Source organism: Magnolia sinica, chromosome 1 (genome assembly GCF_029962835.1).
Source record: "Magnolia sinica isolate HGM2019 chromosome 1, MsV1, whole genome shotgun sequence".
Lineage (NCBI taxonomy): Eukaryota > Viridiplantae > Streptophyta > Magnoliopsida > Magnoliales > Magnoliaceae > Magnolia > Magnolia sinica.
Genome location: NC_080573.1, coordinates 3,751,292 through 3,775,167, shown reverse-complemented (window position 1 = coordinate 3,775,167; position 23,876 = coordinate 3,751,292). Strand labels below are relative to the sequence as shown.

Genomic DNA, 23,876 nt, shown 5'->3' with positions numbered 1-23,876 from the left:
GCCCGTGCAGCAAATGTTTATAAAAAGATCAACCATTGAAACCTTAGAAATGAGTTGTATATTCACATTTTGAACTTTATCTTGGCACATACAACTGAACAAGCAAAATAAATTCAGATCAGTGCAACCGCTTTTAGTGTACTATGAAGTCAGATTCTAAGGTTTTTTTTTTTTTGAATGGTAGCTAGTAGCTACTAAGAAGTCAAAGAGTGAAGTTTTGTATGAAAGATATATATATATATATATATATATATATATATATATATATAAATGAACGGATAGAAATTATAAACAGATTCGATACCTGAAAGTTGCAAAATGCAAATACAGTCTATTAGTTCTAATTCCAGAGCTTATCTGCAAGTTGCGTGCAAGTGATAATGGAGAGATCTATGAGCCTAGATGCAATATCCTGATACCTGCGGCCATCAATGGCAATTGTACACACATTAGTACTAAGATTTAGTGACTAAAATCATCCACTGAAAGAGTCATCATCCAAGATCATATCTAAGGCATAATCATAATAGGGAACCTGTCCTTGCAGTCCACATAAATTGAAGTCATCTTGTATATAATCCTCATCAACTTCACAAAGGAGCTCATTTCGTCTCAAGCCACAGAACCAAGAGATCCATGATGAATCATCTCCCTCATAAAATCTAAGTTCTGTCTCTTCGTTGCCTGTCTCTGAGAGGTCTTTAAAATAAAAATAACCCAGTTCAGAAATTAGGATTCAGAGAAATAAAATAATGCAAAGATATAAGAAAAGATATACCCAGAACAAGTTGTTAGGAGAAAAGGCCTTTTATTTGAGACAAGCAAATGCATTGCAATGAATTTGAGACCATCCAAGTGCTAAAGCAAGCTTCAACAATAACCAAGTACACCCACATCCCACAGCTGATCCCAGCATTAGACTCATCATAGAGCAGGTTAGTAGAATTACTAGAAGCGACAAATGGTATCTTGGAGATATGTATATAACTAATACAACTATACAAAGATATTCTCTTTTGTGGACTAGTTCCATATCAATGAATAATACACACAACATTTACAATAGTGGATCAGATCAGAACGGGTGCCTTTAGCCACCTACCACAATTCAATATCATATCCTCAATCAGTCAACATTTTTTCCTTGCAATTTTTTTTTTTTGAAACAACACCTTTGGAAAAGATTGTTATCATTCATAATCCTTTTACAACAATAACACTTCAACATACAACATTATTCAAATAAAATTCATGCCTAAAAAATAGCTTATCCAATCTCATCTCCAGCAAATACAAATTCATGCCCACATCTGGCTATATTCCAAGTTCCAACATCTTAAATGGTGGCTCACATATGTTGACTCATCACTACTACTAACTACTATGATGATCCACATTCTTACTCATGACTACATGCAATGGATGACTGACAAGAATCATATCTAGGATCAAATGACAATTGACAGCATGATATGAAGCATCAAGCGATCTTATTCTTATTGCTACATCAATCTATAGGATCCTACCAAAATCTAAAAATCCCAAAATAAAGCTTAAATGGGGAATTTATCAACAACTGAGATGGCCTGCATTTTGCATGCTTGCAATCCCCAAATTGCATTGGCTTGCATCATTAAACATTAGGAACGTTTCAACTACTACCTTGTGAAGGGAGACTATGTCTTTAGATCTATGCAGCAAGCTGAAGCAAGTTATCAAGCACCACCTGTCTAGCAACTGAGTGCTATATGCAGCAAGCTGAAGCAAGGCATCAAGCACGACCTTTCTAGTCGGTAATGCAGGAATAGCTCCCCTCTCCATCACAGTCAATGCCCCACATGCATTTGCAAACTTGAGAGCCCCTCTCAATCGATCTTCATCTTGAAGCAACAAAAAATCAGAAGCAAAGAAGAAAATCAATACAAAAATAATAATAATAATAATCTTGAGAGCCCCTCTCAATCGATCTTCATCCTTGCATAGAAATTCAATACAAAAATAGATTCATCATCACGTACCTAAGCAAAGAAGAAATTGCAATCAGATGATTGTTAAATGCCTGGAACTTCTAACCACCTGGGACTCCTAGGAGGATCAAGCAAACACGAACAGGGGCAGTGGCTGCCGACGAAGGCTGTGGTCACAGGGGCTGCGGCTGGTGGATGAGCCGAGGCAGTGACGAGGGTTGGATGAAAGGGGTTTTGAAAACCCTAGCATGGAATGTGCTCACAGATCAATGTTGAGTTTGCGGCGAAAGGGGATTTTGAAAACCCTAGCGAGAGAGACAGAGAGATTGGGAAACAGAGAGAGGGAAATGCGACTGAGTGACAGAGAGTGGATGAGGGAGTGCGAGAGATCGCGAGAGGGAGAGGGAAAGGGAGAGGGTCAGTGAGAGAGAGAGAGAGAGAGAGAGAGAGCGGGGGTTTTGGTTTTGGGAATTTGGGTGCGCGCGGGTGAGGAGTGCGGTTCGGGATTATTTTTAGGGGTGACGGACATCACCGTCTGGATTTTGTTTCGAATTGTGGGGCCCACCATTGTATATTTTATCTATCCACTCCGTCGATTCATTTTAACGGCTCCTTTTTATGGTTTATTCAACATATGATTCAGATCTAATATTTAGGTGGACCACACCACATATTAACGATATAAATTTATTTTTTATTCTTTCTCATTGTGTGGTCCACTTAGACTTTTGATCTTTCTAATTTTTTATCCCATGCACTGAAATAATATTTCAAAATTGATGGACCGATTAGATAAAACAAATATATTACAATGGGCCCCATGAAGCCCCTTAAACATAGTCAGTCTCTAATAAGGTCCTATGGGGAGGTATGCTTTAGCTACAGATTAAGTACGCTTTAGCTACGGATTAAATCCGTAGCTACTTAGCTACAGATTAAATCCGTAGCCATAGACCTCTATAGACCGCAGCCTTTGCTCATTTTTTTGGTAGTGACAACTTAAAGTGACTTGTTAGAGGTGTACTAACTAGCTTAGCACTTTTCTGAGTATCCTGCTGATCATTTTTCTCAGTATCTTACTCTTGTTGATTTTCACATTTTAGTAACTGCTCAACTAGCTCCACCTACATCAACAATTCTCGGTCTCACTATGATTTTTCGACTTCTCTACTATAACTTCCTTGTTGGTTTTCAGCATAGATGCCCCATCGAAGACGACATCTCTATTGATAACCACCTTCTAAAAAATCGGATCCCAAAGTTTATAACCCTTGACATATTTCTCATACCTGACAAAGATGCACTTCCTAGACTTTGAATCTAATTTCAACCTACATATACTCTACACGTGAACTTATACTGAACACCCGAAGATTCTCAATCCTGAGTAATTAATGTCATTACATGTCCAGAATTCATCTACAACCTTAAAGTCTAACACTGTATATGGCGATCAATTTACTATGTAGCATGCTATATTCACCGCTTCAGCCCAGAAGCTTTTAGGCAACCCCGTATGCAACCATATACTTCTTGCCCTCTTTAACAGAATTCTATTCATCATCTTTGTCACCACATTCTATTGTGGGGTCCCTAGAGTTGAGAAGTGTCTTATGATGCCTTGATCTTTATAGAATTTCATGAATTACACCTCTCTGTACTTCGTACCATTGTCTAACCTGAGACACTTAACCTATCCCCCAATTTGCTTCTCTATTTTCGCCTTCTATTACTTGAACCTGATGAACCTTTAGACTTGTGCTTCAGAAAGTAAATCTAAACCTTCGTTGAGTAGTCATTTATAAAGGTCATGAAGTATTGTGCCCCTCCCTTAGACGGTACTGTCACTGGCTCCTAGACATCAGAATGAATATAGTCGAGTACCCCACTTCTAGCATGTGTAGCAGTGTTGAACCTTATGCTACACTACTTTCCTAGAATGCAATGCTCACAGAAATCTACCTTGCATACCTTAACTCCCTCCAACAGTTTCTATATGTGCCGAATTTTGCAAATGAGATAGTAGCGGTTTCACGCATAACTGTGCTCCTAACCAACTTGTACAGATTTCCAACCTCATGTCCATTCATCAACTCTATTACACCTCTTATAACCTTTAATACATCACCAGAAGCAATGAATGTGCAATTATTCGTATCGAAAACTCCTAAGGATATTAAGTTTTTCTTTACACATCTGAGACATGCTTGACATCACCAAGAATCAGAATTACTTGGTCAAACATCCTTACCTTGATGGTCCATATTCTAATGGCTTTGCATGTTACATAATTTTCCATTAGAATACTTCCACCATCATAGGACTTGTACGAATCGAACCAAGTCCTGTTCGAACACATGTGATATGGACATCCTGAGACTATAATCCAAGTGTCTAAGAGATGACTCGTATCTGAAGAGACCGAGATGAGGTATACTTCTGAGTTCTCTTCTACTACACTCATTGATTCATTTGTGTTCCATTTTATTTTGTTATTACTTTCCATCTTATCCTTCTGTTTCTAAAAGTCTCTCTTGAAGTGCCCCTTAATTCATAATAGAAGCATCCGTTTTTAACATTTGACTTCGTTTGAACTTTTTCTTCATATCAAACCAAGATCGCTCCATATATCACCCACATCCCTAACCCCTTTTCGCGACTAGCCCTTCTTCCTAAGTATCATCATCACTCGACTTCTTCCTTATCTCATTGGAAACTATCATTGTAGTAATTTCTTCAAGCTTCACTATATTGTTCATATAAAGCAAAGTAGTGACAAGATGGTCATATGATGAGGGGAGTGAGGCTAGAAGTATCACCGCTTTATCTTCTTCATTGATCGTCTCTCTAATCCTTACCAACTCACTACATATCTTTGTAAATAAGTTCATGTATTTCAGGAGATTTGATCCTTCCTTCTATTTCGGGCTGAAATGTTGTTTCTTCACAAACAACTTATTTGTGATGGACTTCGATATGTACAGGTCTTTTAGTTTCTTTCACATCTTTAGGGGAGATTCGTTATTCATGATGTTTTAAATAATCTCATATGATAGACACAAACGGATGGTGCCTATAGCTTTCTCCTCAAGATTGCCTCAATCATCATCCGACATCTTCTCCTGTTTTATTTTCAACAACGCCTTGCTCAATCCTTATAAAACAAGAATGTCAATGACCTTCTATTACCATAAACCAAAATTGTTCTTCCCATCAAGCTTCTATATATCGAATTTTAATGCAAACATATTCGCTTAAGCCCAAACGTCCAACATAAGACTCTAATACCACTTTATTGTGAACAAACCCGCTCTATATCATACCATGATGATGTAAACCCGAGCCAACGATAAACTCAGTTCAAACCCTAAGTGTTAGAAATTTGGATCTAACACTATTTCCAATCCATGCACTTTACAAAAGAACGATAAAAGAAGATTGAACAATATAATAATGCAGGATAACTAAACCAAAAGCAAACAATCCACAAGCACATAATATTTTACGTGAAAAATCCTTGCGGGGAAAAATCACGCATAAAATAATAGAGATCCACTATAATCAAAGCCTTAAAGTTATACAAACTCACCTTCTTCGATTATAGATGCACCCAATCTCCCTTTGCAATGTACACCTCTAGAAAATCCCTATATCCCTTGAGAAATTCTTTTTAAACCCTTTACAAGTGTAGTAAAGTACCCTCACCCTTAGCAAACTGTAGCCCCTGAAAACACTCATATGGAATATAGCCCTAATGAAAAAATCAGAAGTAAATACCCTGTTTTGCATAAATTTACAAAACCCAATGGTAGGGCCACAATTGATTGACGGTCAATCATGAACATCATAGTGAGTCATAGTCAACCGTGGAATTCCATGGTCAACCATAAACATTGGAATGAGTCACGGTATATCTAACCCTATACAAGAAAATGCTTCTCTGCTGTCCTTTTGGAATTCCTTAATTGTATAATTATGATTCCTCAATTATAGAATTTTGGTCAACAACAACCTAGTGGTTGTTTCATTAATCAATGGTCATTAATTACATATTCCCCACACATGGGAATTCCCACCATAATATCTTTGTTGTACAATGTTCTTTAATTTTACCAGTGCCTTTTGCTATAAAAGAGTTGATAGAATCATTTAAAAATTAAAAAAATATTATTAATGTAATACTTATGTGGATTTATTAACATACGGTTCATATTTAATTTACTCAGTTTTTATAACTCCTCAATTTTACTGGAGTGAAGCATGGATTCTCTTCCTTCCTTGCATGTAATTTAGACCCACCTATTTCGTAAGCGCATTCACCATGTATTTAATAAAGCACACTAAATAATACCTATTTCCACTTGTTAAATTTGGACCACTTTATTGCTTATCATTCATTCGATAATCACCAAAGGTTGGGATATTGGCATTCTGAGTACTTATTCCTGGGCTCCAGTGGTCCACCCCTGTGACATTGAATGTCACGGACGCGGATTGCGTCCTACCCCGTCAGTCTCCAGCTGGGAACGGGCAGGAGATTTGAGTGGCCACCGTGATGTTGGGTCTTGTCCACACCGTTCATCCATATTTTGTATTATTTTAGGGTATAAGCCCAAAGATGAGGTAGATACAAGGCTCAAGTGGACCACACCACAGGTAGCAGCTGTGATAATGATTTACAGTTGAAACTTTTATACGGCACAGTGATGTTTATTTGTCATCATCCAACTTATATGTAAAGTTACATAGACATAGATGAAGAGAAAAGACAAAAATAAGCTCCATCCAAAACTTCTATAAACCCCGCGATGTTTTCAACGGAAACAGTTTAATGCGTAGTACACTTGAGCCCTAAAATGATAGGAAAAAAGAAATGTACGAGCAGTGTTGATACACTACAAGAAATAGGGCCATAGCCGACCGATGAGCTAACCCTTTGTCGGCTGCCAGTTTTAACGGCTGCCGGCAGGGGTCCGTATATATAAAAGAGTAAAATAAAAAAAACCCTACAACCTAGCGTGACTTTTCTCTCTCCCTCTCTCTGCCGCTCGCTGTCCCTCTCTCTCCCCACCGCCGATTCTCTCTCTCTTTGCGCCTCTCCCTCTTTGCTCAGTCTATCTCTCTACGCCTCTCTCTCTGCACCTCTCCCTCTCTGCTTGATCTACCTCTCAGCCTCTCCCTCTCCGTTCGATCTCTATCTCCCTCTTCACTCTCTCCCTCTCCCCTCTCCCTCTCCACTTGATCTACCTCTCCCTCTCCCTCTTTTATTTCTTCTTTTCTTTGGTCTAGCAGATTAAGGATCATTATGCAATATCAGGTCTCTCTCTCTCTCTCTCTCTCTCTCTCTCTCTCTCTCTCTCTCTCTCTCTCCCACTCCCTATCTATTCACATCAATTTGGGCTTTTTTTTGGCATTTTTTAATCCTTAAAGTAACATTGTGTAATGATTTGTGTTTTGGGAATTTTTGAGTTTCGAATCCCTAATTAGGGATTTTGTAGTGTTGATTCCCTAATTGTGGATTATAGATTTAAAAAAACTGAAAAATCCCTAATTAGTGGAATTTTCTTTAGAACTATGAAATGCTTTGTTTCTCTTGAGAGTAGCTAGATTGGGAAAATGCTGAAACCATTAGCTTCTATGTGATTTTTGTATTCTTGTTTAAACATCTTAATATTGTGCCATCTGCATCTGTTGTATGTGGCTGTAGTACCAAGCCAGTGATCTGCATTTCCTTCTGCTTGCTTGTACAGGCCATGTTTCATAGCCATGTTTATGGAATACAAAAGGAGGTGCATTTGTGAGTAATTTCATTTACTTCATTTTGTGGGATGAAGCCCTTAAATCTCAGTCAGAATGATTGAATTTTTACAATTCATGCTATCCTGATTTGTAGATGTTGGAAACACTGAGAACCCAACAGAATTCCAGCATAAATTAGAGCCTTTCAACTAGGGGAAAAAAAAATGCTTTTTGTGATTTATAGCTTAGCTACGAATGGGACCATGCCATGTGCTTATCTAGACCATGAAACTTAAGCAACTTCTTTCATGTCAACTGCTTGATAATTCAAGTAAAGTTTTTTTTTTTTTTCTTCAGAATATAATCAAAAGGGTTTTCTGACTCATTGAACAGTACTGCAGAAATGGTGATTCAAAGAAGTTGGCAAGGCATTGATTTTGGAGCACTTTGAGGTGGTTTTTCTTTAGAGCCTGTTTGTTTCTCAGTCTTGACTATATCCTTGCAGGACACAACGGAGTATCAAAAGTCACTGGCCCATGATATGGAGGATCGCTTGGAAGCGAAATGTGATAAGTTAGGTGATGCCTTTGTAATGGATGAAATGCGATAAGCGAAATTTCCATTTTGTGGATGTTTTATATACCATGTTAGTTGGCTCTAGAACTTCATGAGCTAAAGTTTGCTGATATTCATTTTGATGAAAGTCCATGGTAAATAGACTATCCTGATGTGATAATAACCGATCTTGAGTTCAAACTGTCTCGATCCCACATAACAACAATCAACTTTAATAACTTGCAGAAGCTTCAAGACGATCTGCAAAAGTTGGGATTAAAGATCAAGCATCATGAGGACAACCTGAAATTTCAGAAGACTCAAACAAACAACTTAGGATGAATCCATTTTTGATATGCAAGGTTAGCTTAATGCTTTTCTTTAGTGTGGTGTCCTTGTATCATCTTGTCTATGATCCATCTTGAATTAGGTATGGCCTTGAAACTAGTTAAAAGCAGAATCAGAAATAGAGTCCATAGTCTATCTATTATTCTGTTCTATTTTTGAAGCCTGTGTGGCTTTCGATCTAATGCACTAGGAAAGGTTGGGTCATTCAGATGCTACCCTAGGATTGCATCTATGCAAGTGCAACACGATATAACTAGTTACTACATTGCCTTTCTTTTTCTTCTTTTAATATCTATTTCCTATTTCATTGTTAAGGGTGTGAACGGTCAGGCCCACTCGGGTTTGGGTCCAGACTCCAGACTCCTCGGTCTGTTGTTCTGGATCTAATGGACATTTATGCATAATTACTAATTGAGCCAGAAATTGGTTGAGGAGCTTCCGATATACTGGGAATTGATGCACTTGTGGGCAATCAAAGTTCCATCTATAGTCTGTCTGCTATATACAAAAGCTCCCTGCACTATCGAGATACATTTCCTAGCACCTTTTGTAAGTGGATGGTAGTATTTTAGCATGGATTTTGTAGGGACTTTCAATCAACCTGATTGGCCTGAAATCCCTCAAGGACCCACTCCTTTTTTCTTTGGAATGAGAGTAATAAGTGATGTTCCCAACTCCAATGAAAATACAACTACTTTCAGAAGCTTACATTTCAACCTTTGTAGTATGTAGTATGTAGTACGGATGCAAGACAGAGGATCAAACTTTCACTATTTTATGGTGTGCAGTTGACAGAGAGCACGGCCTGCAACCTTTCATGTAAAGCTGCACCTTCCAACTTGTACATGCACTTGGACTCTCTCATTTGTTCTTTGAATATTTGGTATTGCTTGTCTTCTCAATTGGGTCTCATTTTGAACTTCTACATGCACGTGGATACTCTCTCTCTCTCTCTCTCTCTCTCTCTCTCTCTCTCTCTCTCTCTCTCTCTCTCTCATATACAGATTATGGCTATACAATAGATGGCCAACACTTGAAGAGTTTGGATGACAATCTCATTTTATTAGGACTGCTCTAGCATAGCTCTCATGTGGAAAAATGCAGGCATGCCAACTAATGTGAATGAGATCCACACTATCCAGCAGGTACATTGCCTAATGAGATCCGTTGGGATGCTAGTGCAACATCCACTCCGTCCATCATTTGAGAAAAATCATGTTAGGATTTAAGCCTAATGGTATATTTGTTATGGATTTTTTAGATGAGGAACCTGTTCTATTATATTTATAAAAATTTATATTACATTTATATACCATTAGACTTAACCCAAAATCTCCAAAAACATCCTGATGCTTTTCCCATATACATGCCTAATGGAACATGCTATGCATGGCTAATATTTCTTCTTTAGAAGTTCACATTTGCTAGAACATTTCCCAAATTAGTTTATCAACAGATCTAATTAAAAGCTTGCGAAACTAATTAGAATGCCAATCAATCTCATCTCTTTACAGGGTTCTCATCATTGAGGGATACTTTGCTACTGCACATGTTGCCTTTGTAGATATTGATTGATCTCTAACTGGTTTTGGGCCTTCTTTCCAACATGCGGATATTGAACCTTGTTGATGTTCAGTGTCATTCTGGAAGTCTACTTGTTAATTCATGTTGTCTCGCATAAAAGCTAGTTTTAAGTGACAGTTTTTCTATTGACAGGCTGAGAACCCAACTTCAGTACCTCAATGCTTCACCATATATGGCACCTGAGCATCCTCCTGTGTGGACTGGTCTCTGTCCTGGTTTCTTTCCCAACTTTGAGGTAATCTTCCGCCTATTTTATTTCTTGTTTCTTATTGTAATTTCTTTGCTGATGTGGCTTTCCTCGAGCATTGGGTGAACCAAGATGGACATTATTGCTGCTAGAAAATCGACTGAACCTCACCTTAAGTTGTTCCAGTTGTTATCATTAGCACACCACATAGATTACACTTCTAAGGGATATATCCATCATCATTGGCATTTGTGTCTTGTCTTCACTTTCAAAATCTCAGATGCCTTTCCTAGTACTCTACTCCTTGTGACTACTGGTGGTTTACCAAAGATATTGCAGTTTTGGAAAACCTTATTCATGTGATTTAGCTTATTAAGAAATCTTATACCATCCGATTCAACCTGGGATACATTTGAAAGAAATTGCAGTTTTGGAAAACCTTATTCATGTGTGCCTTTGTCAACCCATTGAATGTTTCTTTTGAGCAGCTTGCGTAGGGTGGTACTGCTATGGGAACTGGATTGAATTCCAAAAAAGGGTATGATTTTTTCTGGGTTTTAAGCAATGTCACTTTATGGCTATTTGTCAGTGTGATTTGTTGTGGTAGTTATGTACTCATCATTTCTTACTATCTTCATATCTGGGATACTGTTTCTTCTTTTCTTTACTTTTTTGAGTTTACATTTGCCTTGATATTTGTTAAGCTTGATACATTTGTACTTCTTGTAGTGTCTCCTTCAGCATATCTCTTGTAAAAATTGCTGCTGCAGTAGCTGATTTATTCATTTTTCTTTTACTGGCAAGAAACCAAATATTTCAGTGTAAGAAAATGGGTGTTAGTGGTATTATTACATTAAATGATTTTATGTTTTATTGATCTTCTCTATAATATGATTTTACATGTAGAAATGGTGGCATGGATAGGAAGAAGATCATTGCCATAGGTATTATGCTCTAAACCTCTGCATTCTTTTTTCATTGCTTCTTGTTCAGTGACGTTTCGTCAATACGAGGTGATAATTTATAGACCATAGCTGTCCTGAAAATACCATTTTGCCGAAACTGCTGCTACTAGTTTGTATGCTACTTGCAATTGTATGCTGACTATCTTACACTCCGTATGGGTTTCATCATGGTGTGCAATATCTTGAAACTTCTATTGGCTGCTTTGTGTTTTGTTTCTTATGGTTTGGAAGAGAGCTTTATGTTTCACACTCTTGTTCCCTCTTTATGAATGACTTTCTTTGCAGATAAAACTTAAGAGACTCTGTTTTATGGTTTTGAAGAGAGCTTTATGTTTTGCACTCTTGTTTCCTCTTCATGAATGACTTTCTTTGCAGATAAAGCTTAAAGAACTCTCTTCCTGTGCATCCTTCACTTCTTCTACTAAGTTTTTTATTTTCTGGGTGGCTTCTTTTATTTTTTGGGAAACTATGCCTTCAAAAAATAGCTCCATTGGTTTGTGTCCTTCCACTAGGAGGTTTTGAGGCATGTTGTTTAGGACATGATTGCTTATGCTAGGTTTTTGTCTTGCGAGATGTAAGTTGCCCCATCGTCTTTACTAATATAGATTGTTCTAGATTATTTATATTGTCAATTGATTTTTTTAAGCCAAGTAAAATCCTTTTGATGTTGATGCAGATTGACTTGTAGCAATCTGCTCCAACTACAACTAGATCGAACACTGAGCTCTGATTTTTCAATCAAATATTTCCGCAACACATCATCTTGATTTTGGTAAAGAGACTGCATGGTGGGGACCACCTGTGAACACAGATAAAGTACTAGCTTCTATATATAGTCTTTTTTTTCATGTACATCACAAATTGTGCTAGGAATTTAGAAATTACTAAAGAATTTATTTCCAGGAAACAAATTCTCCAAAAGTAAGCATCTTTGCATTCACATGGTAATTTTCAAATAGCACACTTGGTTGCTACAATCTGCTATAAAAGTTTGGTTGTCTGATTTGTGATGTAAAATTTTTTATTTCTTTGAATTGTCCCATAATTCCATTCTATTGCAGTTTCCCCATACATTTTACTTGTTTACATCGATGTTGATAATACATATGGCATCACTTAAAATATTATTTTGAAAATTGCATTGTCTAGGTAACATTTATGTATGTCATTAATCCATATGGATTCTTATACTTAGGTGGATTTTAGGGAGATTTGGCAAATTACCTTCAAAAGAAAGGACGTCTACAGCCTTCTAAAGCTCTAAGATTTGTCTCTTTATATTGCTAGGTAAGCTCATAACTTGATATTTGGCCACCGACTGATTGTTTTTTAATTGAAGATGATGTGGTTTTCGCTGACTTTGTTGGTGACAGCAAGTAATCAAAAGCTATATCGCTTTTCCCTTAGTTTTCTTTTCTTTTGTGGGGACCTATGATACCACCAAACCCACAAGATCTAACAGTGATGTATAGCTTCATCTACAATTGGGTCAGCAATTTGGACAATCTGGATTTCTAAACAGCTAAAAGTTGTAATTTATCAATGTGTATCATTACAAGCTATGTAGTAGATACTTTGTATTTAGAGAATTCTATAAGAATATCTGTATCTCTTGTGTGATCCGACATTTATTTATTTATTATCTGTGGACTCACAAATCAGCCATTTAGATTTTCTCAGAACATAATGTGTGGAATTTCAAAAACCTTCTCATAATTACATTTTTATATGGGTGATTTTTGTATCTAGGTGTGGCTTCACGCAATGGATGTTGCAGGCCCTTCTACAGTTTGTTGTTATCTTGCAATCTAGCATGAAATCAGCACTCAAGGAAGACCTTTACTGGTGTGCTGCAACCCTTTACTTTTTCAACAAACTGACGCAGGGGAGGACGTGAGGTCGAGCACCGTCTTCCTCAAGAGGATAACTATTTCAAATCCACGGAACTTCTCTGGACTCCTCACAGAGACTTCTCGAATCCACGAGGAAAGAAAGCAGAAAATAGAAATAAATTTAATAAATTCGAAATTGATTGATGAATAATTGATCATTCCATAATGTGTGTCCTTACACCATTAATATAGAAAAAAAATAAACTAAAATTCGTAATTAGCAAAAATAGCAAAATTCTAACTCTAATAAAAATCCTAATTCTAATAAAACTCTTCTAAGTCCTAATTTCTAAAAATAAAAATTGCAAATAAACTTTCTCTAGAATAGTCCTAGTATAACTAAAATTTATTTCTAAAAGGAAAGAAAATCTAAAACTCTAAAAAATATTAAAAAATCGGAATTACTAAAAATAGTAAATTTTTTCTAAAAATTCGTTTTTGAGCTGAAAGCGCACGTTTTCTGACGAAACGGACAGATGCGACCCACTTTGTGGGTCGGTTCACCTCGGATGACCCGTTTCAGTAAAGATTGATAGGTTGCATGCCCCATAACAATATCCGGATCAAAAGTTATGGTTAATTCACCGTCCATCTTCTTTTGTCTCAACCATGCTGGGAACGTATCTGTGACACGTTCTACATCAGACCCCTCCACTTGAAAAAAACTCGTTATCAAGTTACGCAAGAGACTTGGCACATGAGTCTGAGATAACTTCTGACCCATTAGCCTTTTTTTTTTGTGCTTGGCACTAAGCTCTTGAGCTGACATAATACATGTACTCATGTTTTTTTTGACTTGACTAATATTGATCAGTTCCTTCACATCTGTCTTCAAAATCTCATATTTTTTTTTGATAATGTGGGCAATTAAGCGGACTTGCCCCTGAGACGGGATCAACGTGATTTTGTATATCTCGTATGGGAGGCAATTTATCGGGGGGTTCATCGAACACAATCTCCTTAAACTCTTTCAAAATTAGCTTCAAATCTTTTGGGATATTCACAGGCTCCATATATTTTTCATTTTCAACTAATGAATATATATGTTTTGTTTCCTCAGATTGTTTGACAAAAGCCTGTTCAGTTGTGAGAGACTGTTCCTTAACTTTAGAAGTCTTGGGTTGGTTTTCCATTCCTATAGAGGTCACATGTTCGCCACTAATGAATCCTGTGGTCTGTTGCAACTCCGTTTTGACCCGGTCACCTCTTGCCGACAAATAATAGGATTTCTCTACAACCCTTTAATGATTGGTTATCTTGCCAATAATTTTGATTTTGTTGGAATAATACCTGATCATAATTGGTAGGGAAGAATCGCATGCACAATAACTTCTTCATCCGTGACCACATGCGGATTGGCGCCTTCATCCGTCTCATTCGCTCGAGTTGAAGTTGTTCCCACCAATCTGAAGCTCTACTCGTCAACTTGTAGGCCACAAGTTTAACTTTCTTTTCTTCCATTATGTTCATGTAGTCGAAGAAACGTTCGACTTTAAGCAACCAATCGAGGAAGTCCTTGAAGTAGAGTTGACCATTAAAACTAGGAAAATCGACTTTCATCTTGAATTCTTGGTCCATCCGATCCATCTAATCAATGGCTCGTCTAGGATACTGTAAAATCATGTCGCTAGATCCCACTTTATCAGAACTGATCTTGTGGTTCACTGATAGCGTCGCCCTACGATCAATATGATTACGAATTCTAGCAATTGTTGATGGTGGATCACCACCATGAACACGGAGCTGCCCTAGGGCCTCCGCCAAACGATCCGCCATGCGATCAATGGAAGCCTGCAGCCCTTGCATGGCTTGCCGATTCTCTCGTCGTGCTGCTTCGAAAGCTGCCGCCGTTAAAGGTAAATTTCCTGGAACACCGCCCATGGGATTTGGACGACCGACATCAGAGGTGTGCCCACACGATGAATGGTCCACACCAAACTGACGTAGGGGAGAACGTGAGGTCGAGCACCGTCTTCCTCAAGAGGATAACTATTCCGAATCCACGGAACTTCTCTGGACTCCTCACAGAGACTTCTCGAATCCACGAGGAAAGAAAGCAGAAAATAGAAATAAATTCTAATAAATTCGAAATTGATTGATGAATAATTGATCATTCCATAATGTGTGTCCTTACACCATTAATATAGAAAAAAAATAAACTAAAATTCGTAATTAGCAAAAATAGCAAAATTCTAACTCTAATAAAAATCCTAATTCTAATAAAACTCTTCTAAGTCCTAATTTCTAAAAATAAAAATTGCAAATAAACTTTCTCTAGAAGAGTCCTAGTATAACTAAAATTTATTTCTAAAAGGAACGAAAATCTAAAACTCTAAAAAATATTAAAAAATCGGAATTACTAAAAATAGTAAATTTTTTCTAAAAATTCGTTTTTGAGCTAAAAGCGCACGTTTTCTGACGAAACGGACAGATGCGACCCACTTTGTGGGTCGGTTCACCTCGGATGACCCGTTTCAGTAAAGATTGATAGGTTGCATGCCCCATAACAATACCCGGATCAAAAGTTATGGTTAATTCACTGTCCATCTTCTTTTGTCTCAACCATGCTGGGAACGTATCTGTGATACGTTCTACATCACAAACAGGTGATGAGTTCTCAAATAGAACAAATACGTGCACACACATACCAATAATAAAACAATACATGCATAAAGAATGTCAAGAGCATACTTGATATAGGGAATGGCACTCTCTACTTGAGTTTTTCTCGTAGGCAAATAAATAGCTTTGCAAATAATCCACAGTCTCATGAGTGCTTCCACTGTTCCACATGAAAATCTTCCATTGAAACTCTCAAGATCTTTTTAGAATGCTGAAATTTTTATTGAAAATTAATTGAAAGAAGGAAAGCTATCCATTAAGATAATGGACAACTATTGCCAATTAGAAGAGAGTCCCTTACTTCCAGATAGCTATCAGATCATTAAATAACCATTTTGAGTTCAGAAGTTTTTCAGATAGCTCTTCTTGATCTTGATAAAGCTCTTTCTTCTGATTGTTTAAGTTATTTAGAAACTGAAATGCTTGCAATGGCTCTTGTTTTAGTGGTATGCTGGGAATGGGATTCTTTTGAATACCTAATCTGAATCCTTATTTTATCATTGACAGTCGACAGATGTATTTGCATGTGTTATGACAGATTTCTTTTTTGGAAAGTAACATTACCAGGGATTGAACCCTGGATCACTCACACACACTTCTTAATCTTATTATGACAGATAAAAATTTTCCTGGTTCACTGGCTTCCTTTTACCTAAATAGTTTGCTATCTTGATGAGGACCCAAAGACTTTGAAGGTGTTTCCCATTCCACTTCATGATGCCAGTGGCTCAACTCTGCATTATGACCAGCTTAGCATTTCACCTGATGGAAAGATATTGGCAGCAACCCATGGTTCCACATTCTGTCATGTGCTGAAACTGGAAAGGTTTTGGATACAGCTGAAAAATCACATTAAGGTTTTGGATACAATGTATAAAGATTTGTTTCAGATATTTTGATATGTAACCATGTGCTAATATTTGTTATATGTTCTATACTTTAATTCACAGAAACTGTTCAATTAAGTTTTGATTTATTTCACTATAGGCATTGTCTGCCTGTAATATGTTAGTTAAAAACTGAAATAGGAAGCAATTTCTTTACAGTATATGCCTAGGAGGGCTTCCATGAATTTTATTCATTGCCTATCATATACCTAGAATAACTAAGAGTTTCCCTGTATCTTATTGGGGCAAGCTGATATGGATTCAACACTGCCGTTTCAGCTGATGTGAAACTGATTTTCTGCACCCCACTCAGCAGGCTATGCATTTACTATGGAACCAATGGCTACGGTTGTACTGTGGGGCTGGTCATATTTAGCTACGGATTTTATCCATAGCTTTTGACCATTTTAACAATTTTGATGATTTAGCGGTGTCCAGCACAACTGTCAGTAAAGGTCCTGGCCGCCGGTAAAGCCTTTACCGACTGAGGCTTTACCGGCTGTTAGATAACCACGGGCAAAGCCTTTGCCGGTGGTTTTATTGGTCTTTGCCGGCAGTTTTGACCGCCGGCAAAGGCCAGTTTTCTTGTAGTAATAAGACCCATACATCACTATGGCCACTCAAAGCACCTGCCTATATATTCCCAGCTGGAGACTGGCGGGGGTGGGACGCAATCTGCATCCGAATGCCACATCCATGTGTACATGCCAGCAGTTGCACGTTTGTATTAATAACTAACCAGATTTCCTGTGAAAGCCTTTCGGTAGGAAGTTTGCTGTCCTGGAAACTTAGATGGGGTCCACCATAATGTTTGTGAGGAATCCACGGTTTTGTGATTTAATTTTAGGATATAAAATCAAAAGTGGGCAGGATCCAAGACTCAAGTGGGCCGGACTAAAGGAAAATATGGTTATTGAAAATCCTACGGTTGAAACATCTCAGTGGTCGGCAGTGATGTTTACATGTCATCGATACTATTCATAACATCATTCGTACTGGGATGAAATGTAACCACAAATATTAGCATATGATTCAAAACTTCTGTCATCCCATGAATATTTCAGCTGTGGATGTTTAATTCCCACGTTTTCGGCCCACTTAAGCTTTGTATCTCATTTATTTTTTGCCTTATGTCTTAAAATGAACTCAAAAACTGGTAGACAGGGTGGATTTCTCACAAACATCACAGTGGCCCCACCTGAGTTCCGAGCGCAGGAGCTTCACGGGGAAGGCTTTCCCAGGAAAACCGGAGTCCGTTAGTAGGATAGAGTTTCAAATTTAAGTTTAATTCAAATACATAGTTTATCTAAAGGTAGTAATTTCTATTAGCCTATAAATACTAAATTAAAGATTCGTGAGATCCAGGTATCAAAACTATAGTGGGATTTTTCTTTTCCTATATCTGATCCTTATCTGATCCTTCCATTCGTTTGATCATTTGATTCGCGGTGGGCCACACAATACCACCTGTTCAAGGTGACGATGAACAAGGATAACCCATAGTGATCATTTGCGTATGCCTATTTTTCATTTCTTATTGCTACAGTCCACCCATTTTTCATTCCACACATTTTCATTTCATTTCATTTCACACGTGGCAAGCATTCATTTGAGCACCTTTGCACACGGGTGCACCTTTCACACATTTTCATTTTATTTCACTCAATGCAGCCCAATGCTCACCTGCATACCTTTTTACGTGTGCAAAGGCACACGTGTGTTAAGCACATAATCTGAACGGTACGTGATGCAGTACCCTTTGAAACCTCACTAGCTCAACTTTCAGCCGAATACAAAACTCTGGTAGGCCATGTCAAACGGAAATAGCTTCCTCCCTTAATTTGCATTTCTCCTTGACATGGGTTGGAATTTATGTCCAAAGAGTTTTAAGGGTGCCATATCACGTGAACAGTTCAGATTCCATGCCCATGGGACGTGTGAAAAAAGTGTGCAGGTGAGAGGAATGCTCACATGCCCACCTTCCTACCTGAGCACTCATGTGCACCTTTGCACAACTATCATGATAATCTTGGTGGGCCATGGCAAGATAGAGACAAATCAAGGGAGGAAACCGTTTCCTTTTTCCATGGCCAACCAAAGTTTTGGATCAGATGGGTTTTATGGGGTGCTGCATTACATGTACGTACCCGTTCAAATTTTGGGCTGCGCAGGTGAGCATCTCTCTCTCTCTCTCTCTCTCTCTCTCTCTCTCTATATATTCTCTTTCTCTAGCTGGAGAGAGTATATGACTTATGTGGTGACTTATGATCACTACAATGTCTCGTCCGCCAGGTCTCATACATGTAGATCTGAAAACGGGAGCCGTCCATATAGGGGCCATGAGAAGAATACTATGACGAAAGGATTATTAAATAGGAGATGTAAAGGTAAATGTGGACCATTGAACAGAAAACTTTGAAGGCTCATATTCAACTCAACATATAACTGGTCAGATCATTCTATCAACATGGCTTAGATAATAGGTCACTGGAAACAGTGTCCATAGGATAGATAATTCTGCATGTAGCCGTCATCTCTGCATGTGGCCCACTTGAGCCGACACGTGTGAGTTCTCCCGACCTACAATGCCAGATAGGCAAAACATACTTTTTGACAAGCACGAGATGTTTATTACGTGCACGTGGATCACGTAATAAGACGTGTGCCGTATCTGAACCTTTCAACTAGTTGGAAACAATGGTTATATCTGTTGCATTGAAAATTAGACCATTTCACACCTTGGGTTGGCCACAGTATACAAAGTAAACTCTCCAGTGAAATGCTCAGATCTCACCCACGTATCACATATTGACGTGTGATTCTACGTGTCGATGGCCAGGGCCTCATGCCTCCCACAGCCGCGTGGAAAGGGCAAACCTCAAGAATGAGAAATTTTCGATACTCTGGTACGGAGTAATAGTCAATACTCGTGCATATTAAGAAATTGTCTAGGTGGCAAACATTCAACTCAAAATAAACCGTCCTGATTGTGATCCTCAAAGTTAAATGGATCATAGACCAAAATGTATCCTGACTTTATAATTCCTTTAGCCGATTAAAGAATGTTGGATGTCTAGTGGGCGGATGAGATTAAAGAATGTTAAGAAAGAGAAGGCACAGACTACGGTGTTAGCCGCCTCTATTCGTTTACGTTGTAGATGAATTGTTTGTAAGTACTACACGTGGCAAACAACTACCACATACATGACCGTCATGCCGTAGGCGTCTAGGATGGGCCACCACCACTCAAATGTCACGCGAGGAAAGGAGGAACAGGTGGGTGATATTGGATCCGTTCATCAGGAAATCCTCTAGAGATAGATGCCATTTCTCAAAATTATGACTGGAGATATCATCAGGTGGACCGCACATGTAATAAGTTACATTAACAGCAAGGAGCGACTGCCGGTCCAATTCTATCTAAATGTGGTCCACCTCATGATATTTGAGTCAGTTTGATTTTTTGGAGCCACGTCCTCCACATAAGTATGCATCGGCGGTTGAGTAGATCCAAGCCAAGGGTTAGGATCGTCCATTAGGTGTGAATTTTAAAAGTATGGCCCATTGAGGTAGTGCCTATCTGATGGTCGGTGTGGATCTCACACAGACTTGCCAGGTGTAGAAAAAAAAAAAAAAGCAGGCAAGCAATGAAGTGAACCAGTGGCTCAGACGATGTTTGGCCATTGTGATGAAACACGTCATTTCACTGTAATTCCCAACTAAAAACGTCTACTGATGGGGCATCTGGACTGTCTATTTGGTGGGCCACGGCACATGGTACAAAAAGACATGAATCATGGACCCAAAGCGAATGGAGTTGTCTCTCTCGAACTTGGACCACAGACATCTTTAACTTTTTCTGTCCTGAAGAAACGACCGCCCAGTCAATGTTGTTTTTGTACCACTAACCATTCTAGGCAGAACCTACTTTATGAATGGTCTGGATTCCCGTTTCTGTGGGATCTGAACCGTTCATTTTATCATTACTATCTCATGGAAGCTTATGATATTAGAATAATGTTTCATTCATGATCCTAACCTTTGAATTTGGGATTTGAATATGAGTAATTCAAACTTAATTATTCAGCACATCCGTCGTCTTAGGATGGACCTGTAGCATAGAATCGAGAATATGAACGGTTCAGATCGGAACCTACTCCCGTACGGTATCTGCGATACGACGGGCACCGTACCGTATCAAAACCCCAACGAATTTTAGACGATTTTTTAATGCTGGTCAGTTGACTGAAATGTAAATTAGAATCGGCGTTTATAACGCTTTACTAGAGAGCATCAAGTCATCCCAGATCACGTGGCATACGTTCGGGAAAATCCATTCCATCCAGATCGTAAGTTCCATCAGAAACACTCCGATCCAACATTTTCAACCGTCCGATGATGCCCTGCAACTGACGATTTTCTTTCTAAACACGATTAGTTTTGCATCTGCCAGTTACTGTACAACACCATCCACAATTGGGCCCACCATTTTCAAGATGGTAGTCACTCAATCTCCTCAAGCATGTACGGATATCAAGACCATCCAAGGTGAGGGCACAACGCGGACGGAGAAAACCGAAAACATAAAGATGGAGCAATCCTAACCATCCAATCGGTGGTTAACAAATGTACGATTCAAAACAAAGTTAGTGAGTTATCCAAATTCAACTGGAAAAATCAGATGGCCAGCCAATCACGTTTGTTTGACTGTCAGAATTTCCGTACAAACACGCCAGGTGTACGGTGGATGAATCACCACCATTTTTGGTTTGTAGAAAATGATTTTTTATTCCTAACAGTAACAACAAACAAAACCCACCCAAACCAGGAAAAGAAATTCCAACACCTTCCCACTTTCTTTCGAAGGCTGGTCGTCCTCTCTCTCTCTCTCTCTCTCTCTCTCTCTCTCCCTCTCTGTCTCTGCTACCGACCGTACCTGAGATCATGAAGCAGCGATTTCATCTCATCGCTTTTTTTTTTTTCTTTCTTTCTTTCTTTTTTCTGTTTGTTTCCTTTCCGTTTCAGCAGTGCTGTATCTGCTGGGAAAGATGACGAAACGTTTCGTTGCTGCTGCTGCTGCTGTTGTTGCAACAGAAATCGCTTATCTTTCTCTTCTTCGTCCCTGCTTCCGATCTCGTAACAGCGCATCCAATGCTGATGCAGCTGGTTTTCTCGCTTTCCAAGCTCAGGGAATGGCGGTCAAGGACATTGACTGGCGTGTCCGAACTCCATACCTCATCCAACAAGATCGATTCGTAATCGTCCATTACCACACCTTGCATCAGATTGTAGCAATCCAACAGCTTCTCCTATAAGCCCACAAAAATTTAAAAAACATAAAAATCGGAGAAAAATAGATAAAAGCTGCGATTTTTTTTCCTGCGTTTTGTCTTACTTTATTTATATATACACAGGAAGAAATCGCCTTCCGAAAACAAGGAAATTGCAGGGGGAAAAGCTCGTGGGAAGCAGAGAGTAGTGCCGATGCGGCGATTACAGACGGTTTATACTCTAAGATCTTGACTTCTGCAATCAAAACGGAAGATTAGAGAAATCCAATTCGATTTTCTTCAAGAAAAAGCTAAGAAAGAGGAAAAGATCGGGCTTTTCTACCGTTCTGAGCTTTGAAAACGATCTCTGTAGCCCGAGCTTTTAGAGCCTGCTTCAATGGAGGGTCGTTCCGTTTGAAAAAGGAGAGGAAGAATAGGAGGAATGCGAAAGGCGTCACCGATCGCATCCGCCATTTCAACGCGCCGAGGATCAGAAGCTCCATGCGCTGAATCGTCTGCGTATCGAAGATGATTCCCTCCTCGCTCTGTTGCATTGAATCGAATCAAAATCGATTTCCAATGGGTTTTTTCTGTTTAATCCTTTTTTTTACCTGAAAACTAGTTAAAGAGAACGTGGATTTTTTCATCTTTGCAGCGAGAGAGGTGCAAGTGATTGAAAGGAGCTTTAAGATCCACGGCACTGATTTCTGCACTACCGAGATTGGTTAGATCTTCTACACATCGCGTTATAACAGTAAAAGTTCGATTGTTTTCTTGAGATTTTACCGGAATTCCTTGTTTGGAGAGGAATCGATCGAGGTAATTCACGGCGAGATATGCGACGAACGGATCAAATGAGAACTGCGACTGCCAAGATAAAACCAGTTCAAAACGCAGAGAGAGAGAGAGAGAGAGAGAGAGAGTTAGGGTTTTCTTGGTTTACCTTGAGAATGAAGGAGATTGTGTCGCGACGGACGGAAGCGTCAGCGTCTCTGTTTATGAAGGATTGGGAGTATGTTTGGGAAGTCATGTGATCGGATTCGGAGGCGAAAAGGGAAGGAATCGGATCGGAATCGATGGTGATTGGGTTTTCCAGATCGAAGTCTTCCTCCATTACTTTCTTCTTCTACTCGTGTTTTCGGATTGAGATGATGCGTTTGGAGGAGAAGAGAGAGAAAGGAGAAGGCATTTGAGAAAGATACAGAACTGAGGTTTGGCTTTTTTCTTCTTCTTCTTCTTCTTTTCCTTTCTTCTCTTTCTTTTTCTACAGAGAGAAGACTTCAACTACACTCTTCTTCTACATCACCTCTCTTTTCTATAGAGGCTAGGCGCTTGTTTTTAGTTGCTTCTCTCTCCAGCTTTAAAAAGGAAATGCCGAAAATGCCCCTTAGATTTCGGGAAGGAGCTGATTAAGTCGTTGTCAGGGGCATGGGCACGAGTTATCTTTTTCTCGGCAACTTCTCGAAGAATTCTCGTCTCGAGATAAATTGTATGGAGTGGAGTTATCTGAGGAGCCGATAAGGTAACTCGCGTTACTTTCTCAATCCGAGAGACACGTGAGTTCAACTTTAATGAGATCCACACCGTCCGTCAGGGAATCTGTCTCATTATAACCACTGAGTCCAAAAAATGTGATCATCCAAAACTTAAATGGGCTACACCACATTAAACGGTTGAAATGGAACGCACACCATTAACTTTACGTAGGACCCATCATAGTATTTGTCTACCATCCAGTCCGTTAATCTGATGTCTTTAATTAGGATGAAAGAATGAACGAAAACTCATACTATTTTAAATCTCACCTGTACCATAATACATCAATTGAGAGGTTTTAGGTATAAATCTACTGGGTAGCAT

The 23,876-nt window shown here is 38.8% G+C and overlaps 1 protein-coding gene across 1 annotated transcript; it reads right to left on the bottom strand.

Moving 5' to 3' along the window:
• Positions 1–21,380: 21,380 nt before the first annotated feature.
• On the bottom strand, positions 21,381–23,317 carry LOC131237041 (putative cyclin-D6-1). Its single transcript, XM_058234669.1, has 6 exons — positions 22,960–23,317; positions 22,803–22,883; positions 22,628–22,723; positions 22,360–22,561; positions 22,142–22,272; positions 21,381–22,055 (listed from the first exon to the last, which is right to left on the bottom strand). Exons 1-6 carry the CDS (start codon positions 23,128–23,130, stop codon positions 21,768–21,770), a joined length of 969 nt encoding a protein of 322 aa, XP_058090652.1. The 5' UTR covers positions 23,131–23,317; the 3' UTR covers positions 21,381–21,767.
• Between the last annotated feature and the right edge of the window lie 559 nt (positions 23,318–23,876).

What these genes read in the sequence shown, in the direction of transcription:
- LOC131237041 (XM_058234669.1), bottom strand. Translation starts at nt 23,130, where the DNA reads ATGGAGGAAGACTTCGATCTGGAAAACCCAATCACCATCGATTCCGAT. An exon ending in TCTCCAAACAAGGAATTCCG is followed by an intron (nt 22,724 to 22,802) that starts GTAAAATCTCAA and finishes TCGGTAGTGCAG; the next exon opens with AAATCAGTGCCGTGGATCTT. An exon ending in CGTTTTCAAAGCTCAGAACG is followed by an intron (nt 22,273 to 22,359) that starts GTAGAAAAGCCC and finishes TTTTGATTGCAG; the next exon opens with AAGTCAAGATCTTAGAGTAT.